The sequence below is a fragment of the Ranitomeya imitator genome, chromosome 6 (assembly GCF_032444005.1).
Source record: "Ranitomeya imitator isolate aRanImi1 chromosome 6, aRanImi1.pri, whole genome shotgun sequence".
NCBI classification, from domain to species: Eukaryota; Metazoa; Chordata; class Amphibia; order Anura; family Dendrobatidae; genus Ranitomeya; species Ranitomeya imitator.
This window is the reverse complement of record NC_091287.1, coordinates 437,522,146-437,540,159: the sequence shown is the minus strand read 5'-3', so window position 1 is coordinate 437,540,159 and position 18,014 is coordinate 437,522,146. Positions and strand designations below refer to the sequence as shown.

Here is an 18,014-nt window from a genome sequence, read left to right as displayed (position 1 = left end):
TTGGTTCCAGGGGTACACGGGCAGCAGTGGTCTGGTCAGTGGAAGTCTAGTGGAAGGAGTGACCGCAGACAGGCTTCCAAGGCCTAACATAACAAACTTGGGCTGGCTGTAGGCACTTTTAAATTGGTTCCAGGGGTACACGGGCAGCAGTGGTCTGGTCAGTGGAAGTCTAGTGGAAGGAGTGACCGCAGACAGGCTTCGAAGGCCTAACATAACAAACTTGGGCTGGCTGTAGGCACTTTTAAATTGGTTCCAGGGGTACACGGGCAGCAGTGGTCTGGTCAGTGGAAGTCTAGTGGAAGGAGTGACCGCAGACAGGCTTCCAAGGCCTAACATAACAAACTTGGGCTGGCTGTAGGCACTTTTAAATTGGTTCCAGGGGTACACGGGCAGCAGTGGTCTGGTCTGTGGAAGTCTAGTGGAAGGAGTGACCGCAGACAGGCTTCGAAGGCCTAACATAACAAAAATGTCAAAACAATGGTATTGTCAGTGCCAGGCATTGAAGGATGTCAGCGCCTAGACTACACATTGGTGAAGCTGTGAGAGATAATTTTGCTAGTGGTAGAGCACTGTTTGAGCTGGGGGGGGAACTGTCTTGTGGCCGGCGGTACAGGCACAGGGCCCCTCATATTACAACGGTGTGTCTGACGTTGGGTGCGCACCACCACCGCCAGAGACACTTTATTGTACTATGAGGGACCCAGTGGCAGTGCCGTCGACCAAAAGCGGCCACACCCACCTCTTCAGACAAACAGCACTCTCAAGGGTCCAAGCGCAAAGTGGCGATAGCACGGCCCCGTGTGGGGAGTTTGGCCATTTCGTGAGGTGGAAACATGTCGTATGCTGGACAATCAGGTGAAGAAAATTACGAGATTGGAAAAGTCATTCAGAATAGTCCACAGGCAAGACCTTTTCATAGGAAAGCTAGGTGTCAGCCGGGCAGGGTGGGGCAAAAGATTTTGAAATCCAGTTGTGGTTCATTTTAATGAAGGTTAGATCATCTACATTTTGGGTAGCCAGACGAGTCCTTTTTTCTGTTAGTATTGAACCTGCAGCACTGAATACTCTTTCTGATAGGACACTAGCTGCCGGGCAAGCAAGCTCCTGCAATGCATATTCTGCCAATTCTGGCCAGGTGTCTAATTTGGATGCCCAGTAATCAAATGGGAATGACGGTTGAGGGAGAACGTCGATAAGGGATGAAAAATAGTTTGTAACCATACTGGACAAATGTTGTCTCCTGTCACTTTGAATTGATGCTGCAGTACCTGTCCTGTCTGCGGTCATAGAAAAATCACTCCACAACCTGGTCAGAAAACCCCTCTGGCCAACGCCACTTCTGATTTCTGCCCCTCTAACACCTCTGGTCTGCTGGCCCCTGGAGCTCGTGTGAGAACGATCACGGGCGCTGTGTGCAGGGAATGCCAGAAGCAAACGGTCAACAAGAGTTGATTGTTTTGTTGCTAATATTAGTTCCAAGTTCTCATGTGGCATAATATTTTGCAATTTGCCTTTATAGCGAGGATCAAGGAGGCAGGCCAACCAGTAATCGTCATCGTTCATCATTTTTGTAATGCGTGTGTCCCTTTTGAGGATACGCAAGGCATAATCCGCCATGTGGGCCAAAGTTCCCGTTGTCAAATCTGCGGTTGTGCTTGGTTGAGGGGCAGTTGCAGGCAAATCTACGTCACTTGTGTCCCTCAAAAAACCAGAACCCGGCCTTGCCACGCCACCAATTTCCCGTGCCCCCGGGAAAGCTTCCTCATTAAAAATATACTCATCCCCATCATCCTCCTCATCCTCCACCTCCTCTTCGCCCGGTACCTCGTCATGTACACTGCCCTGACCAGACAATCGCTGACTGTCATCAAGGCTTTCCTCTTCCTCTGGTGCAGACGCCTGATCCTTTATGTGCGTCAAACTTTGCATCAGCAGACGCATTAGGGGGATGCTCATGCTTATTATGGCGTTGTCTGCACTAACCAGCCGTGTGCATTCCTCAAAACACTGAAGGACTTGACACATGTCTTGAATCTTCGACCACTGCACACCTGACAACTCCATGTCTGCCATCCTACTGCCTGCCCGTGTATGTGTATCCTCCCACAAAAACATAACAGCCCGCCTCTGTTCGCACAGTCTCTGAAGCATGTGCAGTGTTGAGTTCCACCTTGTTGCAACGTCTATGATTAGGCGATGCTGGGGAAGGTTCAAAGAACGCTGATAGGTCTGCATACGGCTGGAGTGTACAGGCGAACGGCGGATATGTGCGCAAAGTCCACGCACTTTGAGGAGCAGGTCGGATAACCCCGGATAACTTTTCAGGAAGCACTGCACCACCAGGTTTAAGGTGTGAGCCAGCCAAGGAATGTGTTTCAGTTGGGAAAGGGAGATGGCAGCCATGAAATTCCTTCCGTTATCACTCACTACCTTGCCTGCCTCAAGATCTACAGTGCCCAGCCACGACTGCGTTTCTTGCTGCAAGAACTCGGACAGAACTTCCGCGGTGTGTCTATTGTCGCCCAAACACTTCATAGCCAATACAGCCTGCTGACGTATGCCAGTAGCTGCCCCATAATGGGAGACCTGGTGTGCAACAGTGGCAGGTGCGGATGGAGTGTTTGTGCGACTGCGGTCTGTGGACGAGCTCTTGCTTCTGCAGGAGGACGAGGAGGAGGAGGAGGAGGAGGGGGTGCGAACGGCTACAGACAACTGTTTACTAGACCGTGGGCTAGGCAGAACTGTCCCAAACTTGCTGTCCCCTGTGGACCCTGAATCCACCACATTTACCCAGTGTGCCGTGATGGACACGTAACGTCCCTGGCCATGCCTACTGGTCCATGCATCTGTTGTCAGGTGCACCTTTGTGCTCACAGATTGCCTGAGTGCATGGACGATGCGCTCTTTAACATGCTGGTGGAGGGCTGGGATGGCTTTTCTGGAAAAAAAGTGTCGACTGGGTAGCTCGTAGCGTGGTACAGCGTAGTCCATCAGGTCTTTGAAAGCTTCGCTTTCAACTAACCGGTAGGGCATCATCTCTAACGAGATTAGTCTAGCTATGTGGGCGTTCAAACCCTGTGTACGCGGATGCGAGGCTAAGTATTTCCTTTTTCTAACCATAGTCTCATGTAGGGTGAGCTGGACTGGAGAGCTGGAGATCGTGGAACTAGCGGGGGTGCCGGTGGACATGGCAGACTGAGAGACGGTGGGAGATGGTATTGTTGCCGCCGGTGCCCTAGATGCAGTGTTTCCTACTACGAAACTGGTGATTCCCTGACCCTGACTGCTTTGGCCTGGCAAAGATACCTGCACAGATACAGCAGGTGGTGCGCTAAATGGTGGTCCTACACTGCCGGAAGGGATGTTGCGTTGATGACTAGCTTCATTGGCCGAGGGTGCAACAACCTTAAGGGACGTTTGGTAGTTAGTCCAAGCTTTCAAATGCATGGTGGTTAAATGTCTATGCATGCAACTAGTATTGAGACTTTTCAGATTCTGACCTCTGCTTAAGGAAGTAGAACATTTTTGACAGATGACTTTGCGCTGATCAATTGGATGTTGTTTAAAAAAATGCCAGACTGCACTCTTTCTAGCATCGGATACCTTTTCAGGCATTGCAGACTGAGCTTTAACCGGATGGCCACGCTGTCCTCCACCAGGTTTTGGCTTTGCCACGCGTTTTGGGCAAGATACGGGCCCGGCAGATGGAACCTGTGGCGATGTTGATGCCTGCTGCGGCCCCTCCTCCTCCTCTGCTTCAGAACTGCTGCCGCCTGCACCCTGTTCCCCCAATGGCTGCCAATCGGGGTCAAGAACTGGGTCATCTAATAACTCTTCTTGTACCTCCTGCGCAACTTCGTCTGTGTCACCGTGTCGTTCGGTGGTATAGCATTCGTGATGGGGCAACATAGTCTCATCAGGGTCTGATTCTTGATCAGCACCCTGCGAGGGCAATGTTGTGGTCTGAGTCAAAGGACCAGCATAGTAGTCTGGCTGTGGCTGTGCGTCAGTGCACTCCATGTCAGATTCAATTTGTAATGGGCATGGACTGTTAACTGCTTCACTTTCTAAGCCAGGGACGGTATGTGTAAAGAGCTCCATGGAGTAACCCGTTGTGTCGCCTGCTGCATTCTTCTCTGTTGTTGTTTTTGCTGAAGAGGACAAGGAAGTGACTTGTCCCTGACCGTGAACATCCACTAACGACGCGCTGCTTTTACTTTTACCAGTTTCACGAGATGAGGCAAAAGAGCTAGAGGCTGAGTCAGCAAGATAAGCCAAAACTTGCTCTTGCTGCTCCGGCTTTAAAAGCGGTTTTCCTAATCCCAGAAAAGGGAGCGTTCGAGGCCTTGTGTAGCCGGACGACGAACCTGGCTCCACAGCTCCAGACTTAGGTGCAATATTTTTTTCCCCACGACCACCTGATGCTCCACCACTACCACTACCCTCATTACCAGCTGACAATGAACGCCCCCGGCCACGACCTCTTCCACTAGACTTCCTCATTGTTTTAAAAACGTAACCAAACTAACGTTATTTGTTGCAGTCACACAACTTACACGGTGAGCTATAACTTCAGTATGATTTAGCTACCCCTTTACAGGTTGGTGAGACCACAGCGAAAATCAGGCCCAATGTTACACACTCTTTTTTTGGTGGCTGCAAATTAGAGAGATGCCCCACACGCAGGACTGTCACTGAAGCACAAATGTTAATATTAATGTCACACTATTATTTTTTTTTTATTTTTATTTTTTTCAGGAACACTTTAGAAACCCCCCAAAAAAAAAAAAATAGATTTTTGCAGGGAGAATTTAGAAAACAAATGTAACAAACTATATGCTTTCTATGGGCCACTGAGTGAGAGATGACGCACACAGGAATCAGGAGTGGCACACAAGCCCAGAGGCCAATATTTTTCTACCAATGATTGATGGAGTTATTTTCTCTGGTAGATTTTGGAACCCAAATCAAGGAAAAAAAATGTAGGCTTTCTATGGACCACAATTGGAGAGAGAGAGAGAGAGAGAGAGAGATGGCACACCCAGGAGTCAAGACTGGCACACAAGCAGAAAGGCCAATATTAATCTCCCATTTTTTTTGGGGTTTTGTTTTTTTTTTTTGTTTTTTTTTTTTTTCAGGGAGACTTTAGAAAAAAAAATAATAAAAAAAATATGATTTTATCAGGAAGAATTTAGAAACCAAATAAAATAAAATGATTTTTTCAGGGAGAATTTATAAAACAAATAAAAACAAAAATAGGCGTTCTATGGCCCACTGACTGAGAGATGACGCACACAGGAGTCAGGAGTGGCACACAAGCCCAGAGGCCAATATTTTTCTACCAATGATTGATGTAGTTATTTTCTCTGGTAGATTTTGGAACCCAAATCAAGGAAAAAAAATATAGGCTTTCTATGGACCACAATTGGAGAGAGAGAGAGAGAGAGAGATGGCACACCCAGGAGTCAAGACTGGCACACAAGCAGAAAGGCCAATATTAATCTCCCACTGTTTTTTTTGTTTGTTTTTTTTTTTTTTTTTTCAGGGAGACTTTAGAAAAAAAAATAATAAAAAAAATATGATTTTATCAGGAAGAATTTAGAAACCAAATAAAATAAAATGATTTTTTCAGGGAGAATTTATAAAACAAATAAAAACAAAAATAGGCGTTCTATGGCCCACTGACTGAGAGATGACGCACACAGGAGTCAGGAGTGGCACACAAACCCAGAGGCCAATATTTTTCTACCAATGATTGATGTAGTTATTTTCTCTGGTAGATTTTAGAACCCAAATCAAGGAAAAAAAATATAGGCTTTCTATGGACCACAATTGGAGAGAGAGAGAGAGAGAGAGAGAGAGAGAGAGAGATGGCACACCCAGGAGTCAAGACTGGCACACAAGCAGAAAGGCCAATATTAATCTCCCACTGTTTTTTTTGTTTGTTTTTTTTTTTTTTTTTTCAGGGAGACTTTAGAAAAAAAAATAATAAAAAAAATATGATTTTATCAGGAAGAATTTAGAAACCAAATAAAATAAAATGATTTTTTCAGGGAGAATTTAGAAAACAAATAAAACCAAAAATAGGCGTTCTATGGCCCACTGACTGAGAGATGACGCACCCAGGAGTCAAGACTGGCACACAAGCAGAAAGGCCAATATTAATCTCCCACTGTTTTTTTTTTTTTTTTTCAGGGAGACTTTAGAAAAAAAAATAATAAAAAAAATATGATTTTATCAGGAAGAATTTAGAAACCAAATAAAATAAAATGATTTTTTCAGGGAGAATTTAGAAAACAAATAAAACCAAAAATAGGCGTTCTATGGCCCACTGACTGAGAGAGAGAGAGAGATGGAACGCTTAGTACTGGCACACAAGCCCAAAGGGCAATATTAATCTCCCTTTTTTTTTCCAGGGAGAATTTCTAAAACCCAAAAAAAAAAAAAAATAGGCTTTCTATGGCCCACTATTTGTGAGAGAGATGGGACGCTCAGGACTGGCACAGATGGCACGCTCAGGACTGGCACAGAAGCCCAGAGGCCAATATTAATCTCCCTTTTTTTCTGGGAGAATTTATAAAACCAAAAAAATATTTAAATAGGCTTTCTATGGCCCACTATTTGTGAGAGAGATGGCACGCTCAGGACTGGCACAGATGGCACGCTCACAACTGGCACACAAGCCCAGAGGCCAATATTAATCTCCCTTTTTTCAGGGAAAATTTATAAAACCAAAAAAAAAATTAAATAGGCTTTCTATGGCCCACTATTTGTGAGAGAGATGGCACGCTCAGGACTGGCACAGATGGCACGCTCACAACTGGCACACAAGCCCAGAGGCCAATATTAATCTCCCTTTTTTCAGGGAAAATTTATAAAACAAAAAAAAAAATTAAATAGGCTTTCTATGGCCCACTATTTGTGAGAGAGATGGCACGCTCAGGGCTGGCACAGATGGCACGCTCAGGACTGGCACACAAGCCCAGAGGCCAATATTAATCTCCCTTTTTTTCAGGGAGAATTTATAAAACCAAAAAAAAAAATAAATAGGCTTTCTATGGCCCACTATTTGTGAGAGAGATGGCACGCTCAGGGCTGGCACAGATGGCACGCTCAGGACTGGCACACAAGCCCAGAGGCCAATATTAATCTCCCTTTTTTTCAGGGAGAATTTATAAAACCCAAAAAAAAATAAAATAGGCTTTCTATGGCCCACTATTTGTGAGAGAGATGGCACACTCAGGACTGGCACACAAGCCCAAAGGCCAATATTAATCTCCCACTGTATTTTTATCAGGGAGAATTTATACACCCCACAAAAAAAAATACAGAAAAATGAAAAGGCTTTCTATGGCCCACTATGTGAGAGAGATGGCACACACAGGGATGGCACTCTAGCAGAAATGCCAAATTGCCAATCTTAATCTCCCACCAAAAAAAAAAAAAAAAAAAAAAACAGGGAATGTCCTACAATTACTATCTCCCTGCCTGCAGTAATCTCAGCCAGGTATGGCAGGCAGCTACTATCTCCCTGCCTGCAGTAATCTCAGCCAGGTATGGCAGGCAGCAATAAGGAGTGGACTGATGCACAAATGAAATAAAAAGTGTGGACAAACAAAAAAGATAGCTGTGCAGAAAGGAAGGAACAAGAGGATTTGTGCTTTGAAAAAAGCAGTTGGTTTGCACAGCGGCGTACACACAGCAATGCAGCTATCAGGGAGCCTTCTAGGGCAGCCCAATGAGCTACAGCGCTGAGGGGAAAAAAAAAAAAAAAAAAACTTCCACTGTCCCTGCACACCGAGGGTGGTGTTGGACAGTGCAAATCGCTGCAGCACAAGCGGTTTTGTGGTTAATGGACCCTGCCTAACGCTATCCCTGCTTCTGACAAAGCGGCAGCAACCTCTCCCTAAGCTCAGATCAGCAGCAGTAAGATGGCGGTCGGCGGGAACGCCTCTTTATAGCCCCTGTGACGTCGCAGACAGCAAGCCAATCACTGCAATGCCCTTCTCTAAGATGGTGGGGACCAGGACCTATGTCATCACGCTGCCCACACTCTGCGTTTACCTTCATTGGCTGAGAAATGGCACTTTTCGCGTCATTGAAACGCGACTTTGGCGCGAAAGTCGCGTACCGCATGGCCGACCCCGCACAGGGGTCGGATCTGGTTTCATGAAACCCCGACTTAGCCAAAAGTCGGCGACTTTTGAAAATGTTCGACCCGTTTCGCTCAACCCTAGTTGGAATGTAAGGCATATTTTACAGAACAGCATTGCTCAGAGAACAACACTATTAGCTAGTTTGTTGGTATAACTATTTTTCTTGTGTGATTTCTAAAGATATTAATTAGGCCTTACACTGTCATTAAAAAGTGTCGTATGTTTGATCAATTTCACATTTACAATACTGTGATGGGTAACAGACCTGAACACACATGCACTCATCTTTATCTGTATGACAGGTCTTACGTTGTCCACCGATGATTAGCAGCAGTACCATGAAGAGTACACACCAAATTAATGTGATATGATTGACCACGTAAAGACCAAATACTTTCAGCACATGCAAAGTATAATAAAGTTTTCCATGATCAATATATATAGATATATATCTAATATATATATATATATATATATATATATATATATATATATATATATATATCTAAATATATATATATATATATGTGTTAATATATATTTATTTATAGATTATATATTGATATGTAAGCTCACTAGTTCGACAGCACCATTAAATGTTGTTTGTAGTGAATTTTTCTTTCCTTACGGGAACAGTGATATCACGCTTGGAGTCAATGGCTATCACCTCTGTCAGGTAAGGAACTGGCATTATACATATATCAATCAAGGTCTGAAGGGTCAGCTTAGGAAACAGATTCATTGGATCTAACTTAGACTTGATATATCATGGTCTTGTTGACAAGTCAGTCATTCAGACAGAGGAGTAGAGGTGAAAGGAGAGTAGAAGGACGTCTGGAACTGACATAGGGGCCGAGCATACACGAGGGGGATGCTACCCCTGTAAAGAGAGGTAATTAGAAATACTTGAATAGTCAAGGACCTTTGATGGAAGGTCCACAGAGGAGGTAGAGGCTCATCTGGGGAACACGGGAAGTAGGGAGGAATTGTAAAAGTGCCTCAAATTTTTGTTTTAGTTCTAAAGGACACTAAACAGAACCGTTGGCCCTCGGACTCTATGTCAATTGCCTGCATGTAGTATAAGATGGAGACAGTAATATTTGAGCCAAGGTCATGAACCAGACACTAAAAACAGAAACAGGCTAGCACTCCCTATTGTACTAACTTATGTCTTAGGACAATAGAGACAGTGTTCTTTCTATTAAAGTTAAAGAAGCAGGGACCTAAACAACAAAATAGCGCAAGTATTAATGAATTACGCACCTCACATGGGAGAATGAGCTGCTAATGTCTACAAGTCGGACAGACCACAGCTAACCTGAAATTTTTAACCATGGATTGAGTAATGATATCATAATAAATTTAGGGTACAAGGTTGATTATAATAATAATCATTACTCTGTTGAATTTTCACAAATTTATTTCAAACACTTTAAAATAAATACAATTTTTGGAACATAAATATTTTATGTTAAATAATAAAATATGTTTACAACTCAATATTTAACAATTACTTTTATACAAACAAGGCTACTTAGAATAATTGAATAATTATTATTGTAGCATTGGTGAAGACAGTTTCCAAGTTATAAATTATAATTTGGGGCATGGAAAATCACAAAATATATATACATTTTTTTTTTATTTCACACACAACCTCAGTAAATAATGTAACAACCTATATTTTTAAACAACGATGATTGTAATACAAAATAAATAAAGTAATCACTGTTCTAAAGCCATAAATTCGGCAGCATAGTCATTGCTAGGCTTAAAACCCATATATTCATCATCATCGTCTGGAAAAGCAAAACGGACTTTATGTACAACACAGGATGGTATGGGTCGTCTGTTTCCGGCACCTAAGTAGCCGTGGATCCACGCTGTAAAGCTTCTATAAGCTGTTTTCCGTAGTTTTCTGTAATATTTAACACAAAAAATTAGCATTAAAATTTCCTTACTCAACAAACACGTTATAACTTTTCATTTTTTTTTTAAATATTATTTCTATCATATTTTGAATGTTTATATTATTTAACTAAGTGAGCTGGTGTGTGTGTTTATGTGTGACATATCTATAGTGTGTGTGTCTATCATCTGTAGTGTGTTTGTGATATCTAGTAAGCGTGTGTGTGATATTTGAAGTGTGTCTGTGTGTGAATTGTGTAGTGTGTGTGCTATATTGTGTGTGTAATATCTGTTGTGTGAGGCATGGTCGTAACTAACAATGTGCCAGCGGTCGCTGCTACAACCGGGTCTTGCAAGTAAGGGGTCAAACAATTAACAGGCACACGAATCCCACCGTCGTAGATGCCGCTGTGAACTATACTGGCGTCTTTTATGGCGGTACACTTCAAATCAATTATGGAGGAGAGAACTTAATCTCTTGCTCCCTCTGCCATCATTCCCCTCTGCCTTTGACACTGCCGGTGCGTGGTGACATAAGTTCATTGCCCACACGTTGTGTGCGTGGCACAGGCAGTGCTGCATCTGCACATGTGATGGTGCCCGCCATATTGTCAAACCCAGTGTTGGCTGCTGGGACTGTAAAAAGGCGGCTCCAGCGCTACTGTGGAACACGTGGACTAAAGACTAACAGGAGGGCCGTGCGGCAAAGTATCAGCCATGTGTAGGATCCGGTGGTAAACATGTAGGTGTACGGGAACGGCGGTTGTGAGGTGTGTCTGGGGCCAGTGTGTCGCCGTCTAGGCCCCCAGCGTCCCTGGCCCCCTGTGACACCTGCCCCGTTTCCTCCCTGCTCTCACGTTACCCATTTCATAGTAGGTCCCTAGGTTCAGGTCATTGTGCTCCTCATGGACCCCCGTACACACCTTGTTCCTCCTCCCCTGGTCTCCCATAGCTCCCCATCTCCCATGCCCTGAGTCCTCCTGCACCCCCCATGCATTCCCTGCCCCTTGTCCACGTGTGACTTGTCTGCCCTGCTGTCAAGTCTCCCCTGTCTCCTTTCTCAACGTGTTTTCCATAAACCCTGTCCTTGTAATCCCTGTGCCCCCTTCTTCCCTCCTCCCAAGTCTCCGTCCAGTATTCCTCTGTCCCCTTGCAGGCATTGTGTCCCTATCCACTGTGCCCTCGGAGTCCCCTTGGGCCTGTCTCCCTTTCCCTCTAGTCCCCGTGTGTCCCACTGTGCCCTTGTCCCCTTCCTACTAGTCCCTAGTAGTCCCCTAGTGTTTGTATCCCTTGTCTTCGTGTGTAGCCTTGTGTCTGTGTCCCTTGCCCACTTGTCATTGTTTTTCTCATTGCGCCTGTCTCCCTTGTCCCCTTATGCTTGTGTTCCTTGCCCATGTCTTCCATTCTCCCTTGCCCATTAGTCCCTGTGTGTCCCCTTTTCATTGTTTCTGGCAAACTATTCCCCATGTGCCCCTTGTGCCTTTCTCCCTTGTAACCTTGTATCAGTCTCCCTTGGACACTAGTACACTTTTAGCCTTCTTTCCTGCCTCCTCTACCTCTATTTATCCCCTTATGCCTGTCTGACATGCTCCTTAGACTACCAATCTTACCCTTGAGCCTGTCTCCCCCTTGCCCCCTATTTTCTTTATCTCCTGCCCCCTAGTCACCATTTGAACATGTATTTCTCAATGCCCCTGTATGGAGGGGCTGCATTCCACTATGACGAGGGCTGCAATATGTTGTTTAGAGATAAAATTTTATGGTACGGCAGGGCTACAGTATCCTCTGTGGGCTGGCTGTATTACACTACAAGTGGGCTGTATTATACAGAATTGAGGAGTAGGGTAAATATATAATCTATATATATAATTGTCTAAGGGTTTCTCCGTCTGTCTGTCTTTCTGTCTGTCTGTCCTGGAAAACCAGAGTTTCTGATTGGTTGAGGCCTGGCGGCATCAACCAATCAGCAATGGGCACAGTGACGATGATCTCATAATGGTTGCCATGGCGACGATTATGTCATAAATGTTGCCTCGACCACAATCAGCGACGGGCACAGTCTGCTGCGAATTATGGAATCATCATTGTCCATATACTACAGGGACATGCATATTCTAGAATACCTGATGCGTTAGAATCGGGCCACAATCTAGTACTATATGATGAACTATGGGTGCATCTGGGTGAATTTTCAGACATTGATAAAGATGGCGAAGCATTATACTATATGGAGCACTATTATGATTATATTACACTATATGGAGCGCTTAGCAGTGTATTTTAATTTATGTAGGACTATGTGTAGTGTATAATATAAAAAGGAGGACTAATGAGTGTATTCCACTGTATTGAGGATAATGATGGGTGTTTAATACTATATTGAAAACCATACATTGGATTACACTATATGGAGCAGTATGAGGAGTGTAATATGCAATACGGTGCACGATGAGGAGTGTATTATACAATATAGAGGACGATGAGTGTACATTACTATATGGGGGACTATGTTGAGTGTATTTTACTATAAGGAGGACTATGGTGTTTCATTCTACTTCTTATATTGATCCCCATGCTTTTTAATTTAGCCACGGATGAAGAGAATAATTTACTTTATTTTAAAAATTACAGGAATTACAGGTAAAAAAAAATGTATGGCAGGATGATGTAATGAATAGTTATGCCATTGAGATTACACGATACAAAAGTGCAATAATACTATAGTGTTGAAAAGTAAATTTGAGATACTGATTTTGTAAAGAAAATTTTTTGACATGTTGGGGGGGGGGTTTAAATTTCGCACCGGGGCCCATAACTTTAGTAGTTACTTTACTGTTTTCAATGTAGTAAAGGATCCCTCAAAATTATAAAAAAAAAAAAATAAATAAAAAATAAAAATCAATGCAGTAACCTTTTTTAATGAAACTATACAAGCATATTTTTAAAAAAAATATTTAATAATATGCTAGTTCAGGAGTAATAATAATACTTAAAACTGATTAACCTTTTAATTTCCTTTGATGGAGGTGGATGTAAATTCTGATCCACAGTTCTTAGTACAATGCTAACGGTTTCATTGCGTTCACAGAATGTGTGAAAAAACTCGTGTAGAGTTATACAACTAAAATCCAACATATATTGTTCAGCATTTTGAATTTCTTGACAACAAATTGATTCAATATTGGTTGGCATTGGAACACAGTTTCCACAGTGACACCAATCATTTTTCCCAATTCTATTTTCTTCAGTGTCAGTGTTGAATTCAATATAATTTTGATTGTTGATACGCAAAGGGTTGGAAGGAAAGCACTCTTCAGTTTCACAATCCCCTCCAAATTTGCTATGTAGTTCAGCAAGCATTTTTTTCATCTGTGGACAAATGTAAAGTAAAGACAAATGAAGAGTTTAATAATTTACAAATATGTTAATTGAACATTTCGATATAGCTTGCATATATCTTTTGTCTAGGTGTCTCTCTCTGTATATATATTTAGATATAGACATATAGTAATCTGAATGTATGTCTAGATATATGTAGTCATAAATATAAACATATATTAATACATGCTACAACATGTAGTGTGATGCAGGTATGTATATGTAGCTATGATGCCCCGAGGGTGAGTCTAATGTGTTATGGTACCACAGCCACACTCCACAGCCATAACTGATTTTTTTGAAGTCTATAGATTAATTTCGTCCAACAATTTAATAAAAAACGCCTATTATATAACAGTATATCCGTTAAACACACCTCTTCATCACTGCTATCAGCATGAGTCATCATGTTACTATCGGTGATAACAAATCCTTCATCCGAAGGTCTATCACCAAGATAATTACTATCAGTAACATCGTTTGTTGAGTTACTGGCAACATTTTGATTCTCTTCAAATAAACTCTAAAAAATAAAATAAAATTTTTATATATATATAGTATACTAACATAGAATGTTATTTAATTGAATAAATAATTTTACATTCGCTTAATAAATAAGAATGTATATTATACATTATATTGTCGTTAAAAAAAAAAAAAAAATTTTAACATGTCATGCACCATGGAATAAATGGCGCAATTAAAATGTTTAATAATAATAATAATAATAATAATAATAAATTCCATGTCAAAAGGCATGAAAAATAAGTAAATTTGGTAAAATGTGACTGGTCAGTAACAATAATACCCCAAATATATGTGTTGTTGTCAAGGTACGATTAATAATTTTCTTTTTTTTTTTTTAGTCTAAAAAAAAACAAAAATAAAAAGATTTATAAAAAAAAAATTCCAACAGTATTTTGTTTTAAATAGTGTTGATAATTCCGATAATGCAATTATTGGTTATTGGACGCTACTTGCTGTATCGTAATACAGATACGTAGTTCCAATGGTTTTGTGATATGGGAAATCGGTATTGGAGTGTGCGGTGCGTATGGTTCAAAGGGTCTGGAGGTGATGAAAATTTCCTTCAGGCCCTGTGATCCATATTACGGAAAAAAAAAAAGAATCAAAAATAAAAAATATGGCTATACTCACCCCTCACAAGAACCCTTGTTGTCACCGCTGCGAGCGTCTGCCTCCGTACTTAACAATGGTGTGAGTGAAGGACCTTCTATGACGTTGCGTTCAGGTGACCGGTCACCTGAGCGCTCACGTGACCGCTCACCTGACCGCGACGTCATTGAAGCTCCTTCACTCACACCATTGTTAAGTAGGGAGGCTGACGCTCTCAGCGGTGACAACAAGGGTTCTTGTGAGTGGTGAGTATAGCCATATTTTTTACTTTTGATTCTCTCCTCTCCTTCAGACCCTGTGACACATGGAGGATACATTCCGATATTTGTGTCACATTGACTTGTATTAGTATCGTACACGGTATCGGGGAGATCCAATATTTTGCCTGAATCGGCCTATACCATACCATAGCGATACTTGCAAATATCGGAAGGTATCACTCAACACTATTTTGAAATGTATATATAGGATTGTTGAATATAAATAATTAGACGTTCACATACCTGTATGTTTTCGTATTGATCTTCTACAATACATGACAAAACGGTGTAGTTTGTTTGCAACACCAACTCTGAATCAGCTCCCCGTGATATTTGCATTATTAGACCATCACCATCAGTTATCAAAATGTTTTCTTCTGCCTATAATCAATAGAATCAATATGTTAAATATTATATTTAAACCATATAATGAGGATATAGACCAATTAGTTAAACGCATGAACGTCACAGCGCTATGATGCCGAGTCGTATTTGTTATTATCAGACCTTTGAAAATCATATTATTCCGAAAATTATTAATTAAAAAATTAAGTCTTGGACAGTTTTGTGTCATGTAAAACCCAAGCGCCAGTAGTCATATTGAGTTAACAAAGTCCAAAAAAATCAATCAACACATGGCCCAACTACAAAGACATAGTTGTAAAGTTATGCATAGAACATGTGGAATATAAATGAAATAGATAAAATACTTTACAACGCTTTGATGAATGTGATGAATCAGTGATAATTAAAATTTGAAAAATAAATTTCTAGAGATTTCGTATATTGTATTATGATATTTAATTGGTCTCCGCGTCTTCCACAATTAATGCTGCACTAACAACTCGGCGCAGAGACATCGTTCAGGCAGAGTTTCAAAGCCCTTGGTGGGGACAGGTGTGCTATGTATTTGAGGAGTAGATCTGAATGTTATTTTTGGAAAAGATCATTTTTGAAAAATAAAAAATTTCCCACAGGAATTCATAGCGACGTTTCCATGACCACAAACTTGACCTTACAAAGATGGAAGCTTTGCAAATGTACGGCCTCCTTTTTAGGACATGATAATTTATCAAAGTAACACACCTAAAACACACTCGGACAACCGACACCCCTATAACCTTACACCCTACACTATAAGTAACCCCCCATTCTGTATTTGAAAAGTAAGTGCACCCCCTTTCCCATTTGTTAATAAGTAATTGCACACCCATTCCCGTGTGTGCAAATTAAGTGCACCACAGGCCCATGTGTGATAATTTAGTGAACCCCAGGCCCGTTTTTGATAAGTCAGTGGACCCCTGGTCCCATGTGTGCAAAGTTATTGCCTCCCTTCCCCCGGTCCCGTGTGAGAAAATATATGCCCCCCACCCCCGTTACTATGTGCGAAAAGTGCTGCTGTAAAGCTGGCGAAGCTGTTCAAGCACCATGAATTTCCTTCAAGAAATTGCCATTTAGTTTTTATTGTTTTCTTAATTGTACTTACATCATTAACTGTGGTTTCCAGTTCAGGGCTTTCCATTCTAATAACCAAAATAGAAAAATAAAATGTCAATTTGAAATTAAAATTGTTAAAAATATAAATTTTATAAAATGTAAATAACTTTTTAAAGCTATATAAACAGTAAGAAAGACATAGTTTAAAAACGATGCTGGAAAGTCAATCTGCCAACATAACACCATATAATAAAGAAAAACTAATCTGGGTCTTATGTCCTGCACTCTCAGATTCCGCCACGTTCCTGTGAAATGTATGAAAACCAGATGATACGATACTCAACAATGGCCGGTGCATATGCGATGGACGTTGTGTATGTGGTACGGCACTTCACATCTTCATGAGATGATGTCCTCTGCTTGTCTTCTTGCAAAATCTAGGGTGCAGGCGTACTTAGTTTGCCTTGTTACAGGCAGAGTAAATACTGCAGTGCGCATGAGCTAGGCATCTTTGCCCTTTCCATGCGCCTGGGCACTGCATTACACGAAGCCCATTAAAGCGTACCGTGATGCCCATGAAACATTTCCGCGACACCCATCGAACATTATTGCCCCTGGTTGAGTGTAATCTAACCTTTTTTGTCCTATTTTTATGAATACATTGGGTGATTATCTACAGCATTACTGAATGCATTTCATAATGCTGTACATAAGCCCCTGACATTATGTGTAGATGAAAGCAATGAGTATCAAAATTTTAAAAGGAATTGACATGTGCACGTAGTTTACTAACCTCATAACACAATTTTGGTGTGATTGGAAGCTGTAAGCATGGTTTTTAACATACGCCCACAACCTTTGATGGATTGTGTATTTCGCTACTGTTGTCGATTAGACCCCGACGTTATCTAAAAGACAAGGAAAAAAGTAATTTAAATAATGTACGACTGTTGATCACATTAAACACAATGGCTGTAGTGGGTTTGTTACATTGTACGGCGAAAATCTGTCCTTGTTATGTTAGGTCAAAATGTCATACTAGTACGTATGCGCAGGATCTTTGACAATAAGCATCTTCGATGCAGTGATCGCATGTTGTTTGGAGGCGATACACAACCTGCAACTGCAACACCAATAGCACCAGTCGAAATATAAAAATTAGTATTGTGGTGTAATAACAATAAGATGTACAATGTTTCATACTAAAATCTGTGGAGTTATGTTACTATATTTATAGATATAATAAAAGAGCTATAATGCATAAATCATAGTGAACTAAGTAATACAAAAAGGTCTAATTTAAGTTACAGATAGATAGCTAAACATCATGCACCCCTGGTGGGAAGCAAGTACCGATGTTGTAAGTTTGACAGAGTTTCACCAAAAAAAAAAAAAAAACCCCAAAAAAACGGCGTGGGCTCCCGCGCAATTTTCTGCGCCAGAGGGGGAAAGCCGACGACCGTGGACCAATATTTGTAGCCTGCTATGAATACCAGCCCACAGCTGTCTGCGTAGCCTTTACTGCCTATAAAAATAGGGTGGCCCACCTAAAAAAATTGTCGTGGGGTCCCCCTATATTTTATAGCCAGAAAGGCTACGCAGACAGCTGCGGGCTGATATTCATAGCCAAGGGAGGGGCCATGGATATTGGCCCCCACCCCCGGCTACAAACACCAGTACGCAGCCGCCCCAGAAATGGCACTTCTGTCAGATGCGCCAATTCCGGCACTTAGCCCCT

At 41.8% G+C, this 18,014-nt stretch overlaps 1 protein-coding gene across 2 annotated transcripts; it reads right to left on the bottom strand.

Annotated features, from left to right (window-relative positions):
* Positions 1-9,736: 9,736 nt before the first annotated feature.
* On the bottom strand, positions 9,737-17,796 carry LOC138641448 (uncharacterized). 2 transcript variants are annotated; one of them, XM_069728963.1, is made up of 6 exons: positions 17,070-17,796; positions 16,326-16,362; positions 15,083-15,220; positions 13,819-13,965; positions 13,069-13,433; positions 9,737-10,074 (listed from the first exon to the last, which is right to left on the bottom strand). In XM_069728963.1, the coding sequence occupies exons 1-6, from the start codon at positions 17,072-17,074 to the stop codon at positions 9,882-9,884; spliced, it is 885 nt and encodes a 294-aa protein (XP_069585064.1). In that variant the 5' UTR covers positions 17,075-17,796; the 3' UTR covers positions 9,737-9,881. The 2 variants fall into 2 exon arrangements, with proteins under 2 accessions (XP_069585064.1, XP_069585065.1); XM_069728964.1 differs by lacking the exon at positions 13,819-13,965.
* Positions 17,797-18,014: the final 218 nt, after the last annotated feature.